Source organism: Brienomyrus brachyistius, chromosome 1 (genome assembly GCF_023856365.1).
Source record: "Brienomyrus brachyistius isolate T26 chromosome 1, BBRACH_0.4, whole genome shotgun sequence".
Lineage (NCBI taxonomy): Eukaryota > Metazoa > Chordata > Actinopteri > Osteoglossiformes > Mormyridae > Brienomyrus > Brienomyrus brachyistius.
In genome coordinates this window covers 7024830-7038017 of record NC_064533.1, presented here as the reverse complement: position 1 = coordinate 7038017, position 13188 = coordinate 7024830, and the positions used below count along the sequence as shown (strand labels likewise).

The 13188-nt window shown below is 49.1% G+C and overlaps 1 protein-coding gene across 10 annotated transcripts in view; it reads right to left on the bottom strand.

The window, feature by feature from the left end:
* frmd4a (FERM domain containing 4A) overlaps positions 1 to 13188 on the bottom strand; it is a 101410-nt gene that overhangs the window by 31453 nt on the left and 56769 nt on the right. For all 10 annotated transcript variants that reach the window (XM_049006189.1, XM_049006187.1, XM_049006186.1 and 7 more), the window contains exons 3-4: positions 7071 to 7165; positions 5555 to 5647 (exon numbers count right to left, since the gene is read on the bottom strand). In XM_049006189.1, coding sequence (XP_048862146.1) covers positions 5555 to 5647; positions 7071 to 7165 — 188 coding nt within the window. The remainder of the gene's footprint in view (positions 1 to 5554; positions 5648 to 7070; positions 7166 to 13188) is intronic.

The window sequence follows — 13188 nt, the reverse complement described above, 5'->3', positions numbered from 1 at the left end:
CATTACTGCTTTGTCTTTTGAGAAAAAAAAAATCTTAATTTTAATCCCAGAGAATCTAAGAGAAAACCCACACCCTTTTCACTAAAGTTTTACAGGTATAGAAAGCAGTTTCTGTAAAAGCAATTCCATCCATCCATCCATCCATCCATCCATCCATCTTCTCAATGCTTGGTCAGAGTTACAGAGGGCCTGGACCCTATGCAGTATAGGGCACCGCACTCAGATACAATTTACAGGTTGCTGAGCGTAAAGTTCAGAGAAATGTGGAATAAAATTTTATTTAAGCATCATGCCATCTACAGGACATCCGACTGAACTTGAGCTTCTTCATAAATATTCAGCCGGCCCTATCATCAATGCTTTCAGCATATATTATATGTGCAGATTACTACAATATACCACTAGGGGTCAGTATGCACAAGAACATGACCTTGTATGCAATTTGGCCAAAATTATCATCGGGTGTTTCTTGTGAGCGTTCAGGTGGTTTGCTTAGCGACAGAAAACCCAACTAGATTCAAATTACTACATCTCTGTCTTCCCATGAAGGAAGATGGGGGGGGGAGGTGGGTGTGTTTGCGAATCATGTCCATAATGATTCCCCATTGACTCACTGCACTAGCCAATCACGTTGCGAGTTGCTGTTTGTGCTACTAGGGCCGGTGTGCCCATGATAAAAGCATCCTTCAATGCCAGGCTGAGACACAGGGCCGGGGCCCTGTCAACATGACGGCCCCCATCCTCCAATCAGCATTAGCGCCATCGAAGCATGGGCCAATGGCTGAAGCCGAGGAGCAAGACAAGGAGTGGAGGGATAATCCCAGCTTCCCTCTCCCTCTCCCTCTCCCTCGGTGGTCGTAGAGTCCTTGGCAGGGACCCTTGCCACACTGGATGGCAAAAAAAAACAGCATGCTTTCAGTTTTAGGAAATACTGCTTGAGTGGGTTTGGCCTGGTAGAATCAGTTTGGTGCTCCTTAAGAGGACCTCTGCTGTCCTATATGCGGTACAGCGACCCCTGATATCTGTAGAAAGTCCATACAAAGCAGCTTTTTCGGCACCCGTACCATCCGGAGGGTAAAATCTGAGCTACCGTGTCCCAGTTGGTCTTCGTGGTCCATCGTGAAAGAAAAATAACATCACAGAAACGCTGATGCAAGGAATAAGGTCCACCGTCGTGCGACAAGACGCTTTGCATTAGTGTTCAGCGACTGTATTTTACCTTGTTGGTTCCAGCATGCGTGAAAAGCTCAGCTCGTCGCAGCCCGACACCGCAAGGCAGCAAACACTAAATCACGGTACCAGCGGCCGTCTAGATCGACCTCCGGGAGAATTAATTGGGGTGACGCTCAGAAATGCTTGTTAATCGAAGGAAATGAGCGAGATATTAATCACAACGATCTGCTTCGGGCTGGATGTGATTTGTAGACTGGGTTACAGTGTTCAAAATGTGCCATCCAGCAGTGGTATTTACCGCCACCCAATCCACGCATTAGCTTTAGGCCCCAGAGGTTTGGGGGCCCTCTGCTGGTGACAGACAGTATCCTGTTCTAGGAACTGGGAAACAAAAGGAGCTGTAACAGAGGCACGAAGAGACCCGGCGCACTTAGCGATTACAGCCATTGCTCCCGTCCGCAGTCATTGTGCTGTTATCACTTAATCTCCTTTCATATACAGTGTTATGCACTGGGAAGGATTCCCTGAAGACTCACAAAGAATTGCTATTTGTTTCTTTTAAAACCTGGAGTAACAGACAAACCTGCAGACACTTGAAATGCCGGCGCAGCCTCCTGCGGATTTATTACCGTTCAGCTCATCACGGCCGCGGTAATTCAGCTTCCCTCCGTTTGCTGTCCTTTCTCCACCTCGCACCTCCTGCTGCCCCCCCCCCCCCCCCCCCCAAAGAAATGGACCCTCCCATCCTTACAGACCATCCCTGGCTCTGCTGGCTTGTTTTCACTGCCACAGACCTGTGACCCATATAAGTAACATCCTCCTCAGATCCCCGTTTACCGCGGTACCTTTGGTCTCGAAATTACTTCTTGTGGCAACCAAAACAAACCGAACCACTTCTGTCTAATGTGGCCACTTGAGAGCACTTACTGCAATTTAAACACAATGGAGACTCGTGAAGCCCAGGAGGTCCTTACAAAGCACAGCCTGGCTGCTTCTCCTGACCATATACAGCATAAGAAGCTCAGCAACTCACTGGGTGGTACTGAAGCCCTCAAAAGATGGTCAGGGGAGCGGAACGTGACATCATCTCTGGAACTATCCACCAAATATATCCTCCTGTAGTTTACCGTCGAGCCAAACATCGACGCTAACATCTCTGTCAGACGCTGCACCTCCAGCCTCTGTCCTGGCCCCAGATGTTCTCGCTTCTCTGCGAGGCGGAGCCCCTCCGGCAAGGACCAGGGTGGCCCCAATAGCCGCAAATCCGCCCCATCCTAAGAATCAGCTCATGTCCACTTAACTGTTCTGTAGTCTTGCAGATCCCTGCTAGGCAAAGTGATTCATTTCAGCCCGCAGGGACAGGCTGCTGGCCCACACAGGTGGGCTGCTCTTCATTTACCCAGCTTCCAAAGGGACTGGCTCATGCAGAAAGAACGCCCTCTAGAGGCCAAATCTCAGTATGGCACCATAGATCACGTAACACCAGTGGCTGACTCAAGCCTGAGAAGCTTGGACAATCTGCTCAGCTCCCCATCTAAGGTCAAGCTTTGAGGCAGTCCTTAAGGTGAATGCTAAACAAACGCCCTTTATTAGATGCCCGTTTATAAAAATACACAAATTAAATTGTGTACTGTAGACTGCCTGCCCTTGTAAGTGTCACCCGGTCCCGCAGCTTCTCATTAGAGGACCGTCACTACCGTCACGCTCCCAGAAGCGACCCAGCAAGGAGACAGCGCATCTGCTCCCAGACCGAGACGGCGCCGGCCGCCGCACACCCTGCTGTCTGTGACAGCTGTGCCTTCCGGAAATTTCCGAGGCTCCACGCAAGATCGCATGACCGCCCATGGGAGACGTCTGCACCCGCATGCTGTGTGACCGGAGGCGGGCAGAACAGACCCGACTGACCAATGAGAGACAAGAACATCTGTATAACCTGCAGAAAGGCAGGACCCCCTGAAGGCATCTTAAGGGACTGACCTTCTGACAATGTACACAAGAGCGTGTGTGTGTGTGTGTGTGTGTGTGTGTGTGTGTGCGCGTGCGAGTGCGAGTGCATGTGAGAGAGAGGCAGGGGGGTCACAGCAGCTTGCAATAAAACATGTTATTTGCGTACACCGTCACCAAGGGGCCCCACTCAAAAAGTCACTTTGGGGCCCCTAGGCTGACTAATGTAGTGACTGTTTATGGCCAGCAGGGGGCCCCAAAACCTCAGGCCCCGGTAAACACCACTGTTGACTGTCATGACTTTTCCATTATAACTCCGGGATGAACATGCAGCCATCTTACAGTACAGTAACTTCCTGTACTGGGTGTCTGCGTGGCATCCATATAGGAGCTCTGTCGGTCAGGCGGCCCAGTGCGGAACCTGACATCACCCGAGAACGCAGCATTTACTTCATCTTTATGCTAAAACATCCTATGTAATGAAGGGTTTACATCTACCAGCAACGCTCACTAAATACCTGGAAGGTCCGCGGCACAAAGACCTATAGAAATGCAGCCGGACAACGTCAAACCGTCACGTCCAGGACCTGCCCGTCGGACAGAGATGGGATTTGCTCATGCGGGAAGTTTTGAACGTGTCACCCGAGAGCACATCTTCTGAAAGACCTGCCCATATAAGCTGACAGTTTGACGTTTTTGAGGAGACCGAACAAAGACATCATTGTAGGTGACTTTGAATCGATCTAAAAGTTCCTGACTCTAGTTATAGACAGAAGCACGCGGCACCTCTGTACTTTCACTGCACATGAAGTCTCAGACAAGGTTGAAGAAAATCCATTTTGGAGGCAAATTCACTACCTTCTGCTGTAGTAAAACAGGGGTCAGTGGGAAGCCCTTGAATGTTGGCTGTGATTAACACACTTGTCCGCAGCTGGGATTAATGGGGGGATATTTGCACAGTACCCCGTGGAAGAAATTTAACATCAGGGTCAGAGCCAATTTTACAACGGTTGATGCGTTTCTGCTGTAATCGACCCACTAATTTGCTGCTATTAATTATCACCACCAGCCTGGTGTAATTTATCCTAGGCAGTTCAGTGTAATATAGTTAAATTTGTGACATTTCTCACCTCTGCTGTGAAACTCCTGTAGTGCTGACCCTTTGCAATTTGAGCCCAGCGAATAAACCTAACTTCCCAACAGGAGCTAAAAAGAATTTTAAAATGTGTGATCAGTGTTGATGCAAACGTCTGACCAGTTAAAAAATGACTGACCAGTTGCTGTCGAAAAGTCTGACCAGTGAAAAAATACCTGAGCAGTGGGGTTCGAAATTTCTGACCAGTGAAAAAGACAAGCCTCACCTGGTCGCCTCCCACCCCCATCAGGTAGCTAATCTGTGGCGGCACAGGTGTGACCATGCAGGGCACCATCCGAGACAAAGTGAAACTGCCTTCAGAAGATGCCGCCCCAGGTGGCTGCTTAGGGTGGGGATGTTACCCCGATCTCCCACCTAAAATTTCCCACTGAGGCCCTTTCAAATGTGGCCTTCTAGTCACCCCCTACATCTAACTGGTGAATTCTCTCCTGCCTCTTCACCACCTTAGCTACTGTGTGGTGAGTATACTGGTGCAGAATGGCTTCATCCAGGTGGGGGCCACACAGTGGTGGGGGTTGAAGTGGCTGCCCATCAGTTCTCGAAATTTCTGACCAGTGAAAGTTCTGACGCTACCCAACCCTATTCTGAAGGTGTCCCTGACTGTACAGACACTTCTCAGCTGCAGTCGGTGTTTACAGACCACCCTCGGTATTCTGAAAAGCAGGAGCCACTCCAAGGATGTCTGAGAGACTGCCACGATGAAAAGCCCCCCCCCCACCTCTGCAGAAAAGCCCAGAAGTGTCCTAGAGCCCTAAAGATGCCGCTGGGAGATGAAGTGCATCGCTCAACTCTGGGTGTCACGACGACGACTCCTGCTTTCAGGCTTGAGACGCTGTTTTCCCGGAAAAGCACAAACTGGAAAAACCACATGAATCTCTCTCACACGCACACACACACACACACACTCACAAGGACTTTTAACTCTGTCTCACGCAGGCACAAACAAAACAGTCTCTATTTTTCGTCGTGGCCAGCTGGGTTATCTCCACAGCTCACGTTTAATCGCCTGGAAACCCGGTGCCTTGGCAACGCGATCAGACAAACGCACACGGCAGCTGTTTTTGAGGAGCGTGAGTGCTTTCGCCACGCAGGGGGGCCCGCGATTGGCTGCCCTGTCGCTGTCATTTGGCATCAGGTCTGGACTCCAGACCAGACACGTCGGAGAACAGCCCACGAATTGTGCAGCAAACAGACCAAACACAACGAATTGAAGGGGCAGCGACGACACAGGTAGTACTGGAAGCCTAGTTCGTGGGGGGGCGGGGGGGGGGGGGTGCTCACCTGACACAGAAGAACAGAACCACCGGTCCAGACTTCTTGGGGAACTCATGCTCCAGAACCCGCCGATCCAGCTGCAGCCAGCTGAAATGCCCCCTGATGGACAAACATTCAGCACATTCTTACACAGTCGTCCATAATCTTTAAGTCACTTTAAGTCATGAGCTACATACAGATCACTGACACCCCAGAGGCACAAAAATGTCCTCCGCAGTCCTGCGAAACCCGGAAGCAACCAAATTTTATTAATGATGCAAATGTTGGAGAGACAGTGAGTCAGTTTAATGCGCAAGCACACGCATACATCCCTAGAAAGAGAGATATCAGAATTAGGACTTTGAGGTTTCATCTTAAGGGAACATCATTCCCATTCTCCTTTCAACTTTTTAAAAATCAAACAGCAGGAAGGACAAAAGCAGATAATCTTCTGCAGGATCCCACGTCGTTACCCATCCTTGGCGTCACACAGAAATGCTGCCTTTTGTCGAGTCCAGGTTTCAGGAAGTATTTCAAAGGCCTCGTCCCCAATGCTTAGATTCTGGCTTTTCCTCCCTCCTGCAAATCACCAGCAGCGAAGGTAGACGTTCACAATCTTCCTTTAAGTGTCTCACCCTCAAAAGTGTGAAATAAAATAAATAAATAACATAAATGCAGGCAGGTGGCTCTGACACCGGGGCGCCCCGTGTTGAAGAGAGGAAGCCAGTGACCCGAAACGGCCCCAAGACGGGGGAATTAAACACGGCAAACACCTCAGCCGGCTGTCGAGAGGCGTCTGGGAAGCTGTCGCCCGTTGGGAGGCTGAGCCATTGCACTCGGGCGAGCGGAGGTTACGGCGACTGTCTGCCGTGCCACTTTGATATGCAAGCAGGAGCAACTCAATAACCTAACAAGTTATACAGCTCTGGAAAGAATTAAGAAATCACAGCAAAATATTCAATTTCACTCATTTCTCAATTTATGTATAATAAAATATACTTTTTAATTTTTTTTTTGCAAACGCCAGCCTGGCTCTTCCCTGTTTCCCATTGACGAAGGGCTTCTTCCTTTCTTTATGGATCTTCAGTCCTGCTTCTAGGAGCCTGTTATGAACTGTCCTAACAGTGCACTTCACACCACTTAATATTTCCCATTCCTTTTGAAGGTCACTTGAGGTCATCCTCCGATTTATGACGCACTGTTGGATAAGTTGACATCATCTCTGGCATTAGACAGTCGCTTCCACCCTCTGTCAGACTGGTTGTTGGTCATTCCCAGTGTCTCCTGCTTCACCTTCTTCTTGTGTACTGCTGTTTTAAACGTTTTTTATATATATATATATATATATATATATATATATATATATATATATATATATATATATATATATATATATATATATAGAATGGTCTCAATTTTTTTTAGCTGTACCAGCACTCAGCATTAATTTAGCCGCTGTTTGAAAAGACAAAGCCTGCTGGTCTATTGTAAGGCGAAATAAAACGACTACCCCTTTGACATTATATCTATCAAACACACTCACGTTTCATCTGTGTATGATATTCCGAAATATTCCTTCTCTTTCAAATTGAAGTGCGATGCCACCAGGTCCAGGAGATCTTTTGCCATCAGTTTTGGCTGCATGGGGAAAAAAAGGCGGACAAACCGTTAGCTTCACCTGGTCACAGAAAGGTACTGAGTAAACGTCATTGGACTAGAGCATTAGCAGCATGCAGTTCTGAGTGCAGCGCCCCCTGCTGGTCACAGTTATGCGGTACATTTGTGAATTTTCCTAGTTCCTCCGCTGCCGAACGAAAGTCCCACCCCAGCTGACCACAGTAAAGAGTGTGTCCGAAGCCAGTGGGCCCACAGCAGGAGGACAAGCACCAAATAAAGGGCAAAAAAGACCCAGTTGGCAGGACCATATGGTATGGGAGGCATCAACTATTAATTAGGCAACTACTGTCCCCAACTGGGGCTGGCCCACTTAGGTCCGGTCTCTCCACACCCTAAGTGCTGAGTCTTCAGCAGACCTCGGCTAAGACTACGCCAGTTAGTCCAAGCTGTAAGTGTAGAACTTTGCCACCAGGGGTCACCAAAGAAGGGGGGGGGGGCAGAGCACCGAGTGTCCTACACCCCACCCTGCAGTCAGCGCCACAAAAGCTGTAATCGCTGTTATCGTTCGACTCGGGCCAACAAAGGCCGTTTTCAATTAAGTACGAGGAAGAGGGCAATAACAGCCATTAAAGCGGGCCGTGCACGCCCAGCTCTCCCAAGAATAGTCACTGGAGTGAGTAAACAAGGAAGGACAAGAGCAGCGTACAATTACGCTGTCAGACGTCGCGCCAGAGAGGCGACGGTAAAGACCGTGGGTCCTGCTGCCCCCGTCGCAACAGAGTGCAGGAAGTAAAAGCCCCTGTCCCCCCTATGGTGGGGGGGGGGGCACTTCAAATGTTTTGCATAATTTAAATTAAATTAAGAAATAAAACTAATTTTCATATGCCTTTGGGAACGAGACCGTATTACATGCTCTTCGTTAATCAAACCCATTTATTTATGTTAATTACAACCAAAAGCAAAAAAAAAAAGAAAGTAAGTTTTCTTCTCATGGTGCAGGGAAGCCATTAATCTCCAAGCAGGGACTATTTCAACCAGCTTCATTTGCATAAATTGATTAGGTTTGCTGTTTTCTCCCCCCCCCCTCCTCCATTCGTCCTTCTGAGGATGACTGCAAGCAAAAAAACAACATCAGTGACTTTATCTTTCTGCAAGTCATCCCAAACTCCAGGTGAAGAGGGGGGCTAGCAGACGGCCCATGGGCAGGTCTCTCTTTCACGGTCCTAATGTTCAGACTGGACCTGGATATAAATGACAGTTGTTGCACTGTACAGCACAAACCCCGCCCCCTCAGCAGATGACATCACTCAGCCCTGCAGCTTCCATTGGCTGCTCTCCACACAGCTGATTCCCCAGCCCAGAACACTTCACCAGGAGCCACGTATGTACTCTTCTGGCTGATTGTAGCTGGTTAAACAAAGACCTTGGAGGGGGGGGTGGGGGCACACTTGTCCTATACCCACGTACTGGAAATCAAAAGTTATAGACAGGTAAGGTGCAGGGTAAATCCTCCCCAGGTCAGATCGGATCTGAACCGGAGCTGCATTGGCAGCCAAGTCCACGACGACACTCAAAAAGTTACCCCCCCACCCACAACCACCTCCCCTAGTGTAGTGACCGTTTGTGGCCAACAGGGGGCCCCCTAACCTTGGGGAGCCCAAGCGAATGCATTGTTTGAGTGCACCATAGCTGCATGAAGCAAATCTTTGCGGGTGGGTGGGGGCCCATTCACAGAATGATGATCTTGAATTTGCTTGAAGCAACCACCCCCATCCCAGAGTGCCCCCCATTAGTGACCACAGCCCCGTAAATACCACTCGTGCTTCCAATAAAGCAGCTCTTCGCTATCAGTCAGTAAATCACAGCTCTACCGCTCCACCGCATCTGTACACCAGCCCAACTGCGCTATTGACAAAAGCACTAAGGCGACTTTCACACGACGTTGGTGTGACGGTGATTTAATAACGATTGTATCGGTGGTGTTCCGTAAACACGCAGCTTTCTGTTTATATATGGATTTATTCCGTCCATCGGGTTTGGCGCGGACGCCGTGCGGCTGGCAGATTGCTGTGAATGTCGCCTGTGATGCGTGACGACGTTGGGTCCTGCCCAGACGCAAACGGAGCTGCGTCCCGCGTCTCATTAGAGTCGCAGCCGAAAACTTCTGTGGCTCAGAAGCTAATCGACATGCAAAGCCGGCAGCCGGGGCGGGGCCTGTCTGCGAGCCCCCGGCGAGCTGCTCCCAATTCCCAACAGACCCACTGTGACGGGGGGGTGGGCGGGCCGAAGGTGGGGAGCAGACGGGGCCGAGAATTTTAGATTTTAGTCGTCATCAAAGGGGTCATTAGCATAATAACCCACAATCCCCTGGGGCGCATCTTACACAGAGGGGGAGGGGGGTGAGTGACGGGTGCTTGGTGACAAAATATGAAAGGGTCCATTTTTTAAGGATCTCCTGGTAGCAGGCAGGGGAAAGTACAGAAAAGCCAGGCTCCCGAGGAGCAGCAGGGTAGCAGGAGATGGCAAAGCCCCCGTTAATCTGCCTTCTGCTCCCCTGCAGAAAGCGACTAGCAAACACATTTACACGGCTGGGTCACCCTCATAGACACCCCCCCATCCTGCACACTGGTGATTAACACATATCCTCTTTCAATCGAGTCCTCTTAGGGGTTCAGAAAGACTGGAGGTGACAAAGACGCCCCCAGGGCTCCTGGCGATCTGTCTGAGACCTGCCACGGTGGGCTGCAGAATACCCCTCTTTGTTTTTTTTTTTGGGGGGAGAAGGGGGGGGGGGATTCAAAAGCAGGATAGAGGGTGCGAAAGCGGACATTCTCAATGCTCTACCTTTGTTAGGCTCCTACTGCCATTGGCTACATTTAAGGAGGGATTATAAATCAGACGATAACTTCCGTGAGACCTTCATCACGAAGGTCCTTCAAGATTCCGAGAGAAGAAGGATTAGACACCCCAAGGTAATATCTGTCTCACACACCACCCACGTCCCCCACCCCACCATCTCTGGTTACACCACAAAATCCAAGACCGCCGGTAAGGTCTAAATCTCACACAGCGCTTCTCTAACCGTTTTTGTACCTTGCATACGCTGTAACGTGACCTTTTTTATTATTAAAAAGATTCGTTTCTGAATACGACAACTTTAACTCTGTCGACAGTGTGAATCCAGTCCGGTGGCAGACAAAGAAACAGAGCAGGGTTGTGTGGGTTCAGTGGAAAATTAATAAAGTGTTACTTAAAAGCAATGAATATTAAAATGCAATCAGATGTAATTGACACACTCGCCATGTCCTGCCCATCGGCGGCTTGCCTCCGTCGGCAGTCGGGCACAGATGCACCAGGCTCCTGTCAGCACAGCTCTGACTTTCACATCACCTCTCTGAAGATGAAGGTGCCGAATCGAAGCTACGCCAAGTGAGGCCTTTCAAGCTAACATGCAGTAAGCGCTGATCCGAGCCCAACGTAACGTGGAGAAACCGAGGCCACAAACCCGGATGACCCCAGTGACCCTCAATCTATCCGAACACGGCCAAACGTGTCCGTGGCAAGACTCATTCATGTCTGCGGTGAAAAGGTATGTAAAGTACATTTTTAAATGCCAAGTCTGTCATAAAAACTGAATTTTGATCACAATGTCCATCAGAGCCTGCCTGGGTGCTGACCTCCGCATACGACCATAAGGGCTGTTGACGTCCACTCTTCCTGTATGTCAGGGGTGGGCAGTTTTATCCGCAAAGGGTCGGTGTGTGTGCAGGTCTTTGGGGTAACCTCTAGGTCAGCTGTTCAAACCCATGTGTGAGGACTCTTCAGGAAATCAGTCCTCTAATTAGTAATCTAAGTAGGGAACCGCAGCGAAAACCCACACACAGAAACCCGCACACACAACAGCCCTGTCTGGTTAAGACTGGTCACTCCTGCTCTGTGTACATGACAATTATTGGTAAAAGTTGAAAAGGCAGCATGATGTGCTTTTCATTTTGTAGTTTCTTCTGCTTGGGTGAATAATTCTACATCTTGCTTGTTTAGCTCAACAAATAGCTCATTGTGCTAACAAAATAAGGTCATAGGTTCAAATCCCAGGGAGCACAAATAGATGGTAACCCCTCCTTCTACTGTCAGTAGTTGTAAATAAAAGTGTCACATACGCATGCAGAATCTCCACAAATCACTGAAATGACTGATCAGTTTGCTGCTCTTCCTGAAAAGGTTCCTTGTAGTCGGTGTCATCTTCCCCGTACCGATTCGGCCACGTTCCCAAGCAGGAAGATAAAGCCTCCAGCTTCCACGGTATCTGCAGTCTGCATCTCCGGAGTGGGTCTGCTTGGCGGGCGCTGTGAATCCCCCAGATATTTCTGAATCATTCTGCAGATTTTTCTTTTTAAAGCTACACAAGTGAACAAGCATCCCGACACGGCTTCATTAAGGTACGAGCTGCATTAACGCGCAGACCAGGCCCTCCCTGACCCGGGCTGAGAGTGTGGGGCCTAGGAGGGGATTTGCTTCCTTCTTCTGACGCATTCCCCCCCCCCACCCCCCTTACTGAAAGTCACCACCTCGTCACATGACTGTGGAGCCTCAACACAGATGGTCCAGCACCTCTGAAGTACACGGAGAAAGCAAAGGAGGTAGCAGCGTGGTGTAGTGGTGTAGGGGATAGGGTGATAGGAGGTTGTGGGTTCAAATCTGCTTATGGCAGGGTCTGTGCATGGCTCTACAGGTTAGAATGGAAGGATGTTGGTTCAAATCCCACAGCTGGCAGAATGATTACACTGGTGACCCCTCCGCCCCCCCCCCAAGCAAGGCTCTGATCCCTGCTTGCTTCAGGCGCTGCTTCCTCAACTTTTATCCATCTTTGATAAAAGCTAAATAAATGAAGTGCAAATGTGGAATCCCAAACCAGCGGTTGGACAGCCAGGTCCATCAGCCCTCACTAAGGGTTTGGTTGTGAGAGTTAACCCCAGATAATGACTGAAGTTGTAGAAAACATACCGCTGACTGCATTGCAGTTAATGCACTGCTTGTGATTCAATTGTTACATCAGAGACGCATTGATCGTTTTGAGCAGAAACACCCAGTCTAAGCACTTGGAGGTATTACACTCCTTCCTTTGATGAATTTCAAAGACAAATTCCTGGATCAATTTACACAAAGCACTCCGAAAGACACGGTGCTTGTGCATGACTCGTCAAAGTGACTCACACACGAACGAGGCCAGTTCCAAGAATCGGTTTGCCCCCTCCCCCTCAGGTAACACGAGAAATTCCCTGCTCCAACATTTCCGGCATAAGGAGGAACATTCCCTAAAAAAGTCGCTTAGTCATTTTGAGCGGAATAAGGCCAAAAGCAGGCGGAAAGTTGTCCCTCACGGCACCGGCTTCCGTGTCCAATCTGTCCGCACCAGCATTTATTACTGTCTGCGAGACACAGAGCAGGAGAATTGATCTTGAAGGGGAGTTCGCAAGATCCGCCGTAGCTGGGATAGAACAAAGAACCACATGGTCCTGCATGGTTTACTGAGATCGGATTCACATGTAAACAAAGGCTGCATTTTGTTTCCGACTGCCTGAAGTGATGAGGTTGGGGGTCACATGATCAGTGATGTGGGATCATGTGACTAAATAAGCAAATATCTAGGTTCCTGTAGCACAACAATTAGAGCACAAACAATTTTAAAAAGTCATGGGGTCAAATTCCAGGGAGCACAAAAAAAAACTGTAACCCTTTCCATTACCGTCAGGTCTGTTGATAGGGAGAAGGGAGTAGCTTTTGAGATTAATCTATGAAACAAGTAACTCTGAAATAACTCATTAGTAAAAAGAGCAGAGTTCTTTCTTTCTAAAGGGTCTTATGACTTCCACAGACAGTTCGATTCATGGATCCATGGATCCATCCATGCATCCATCCATGCATCCATCCATGCATCCATGGGTACCAGGGTCAGCAGAATGCCAGGTCGCTTTCGCACCGAGCTGCTGACTCTCAGGCCGACTCTGGCTCAGTAGTGAGATCTCTCACCTCTGGTTCCTTAT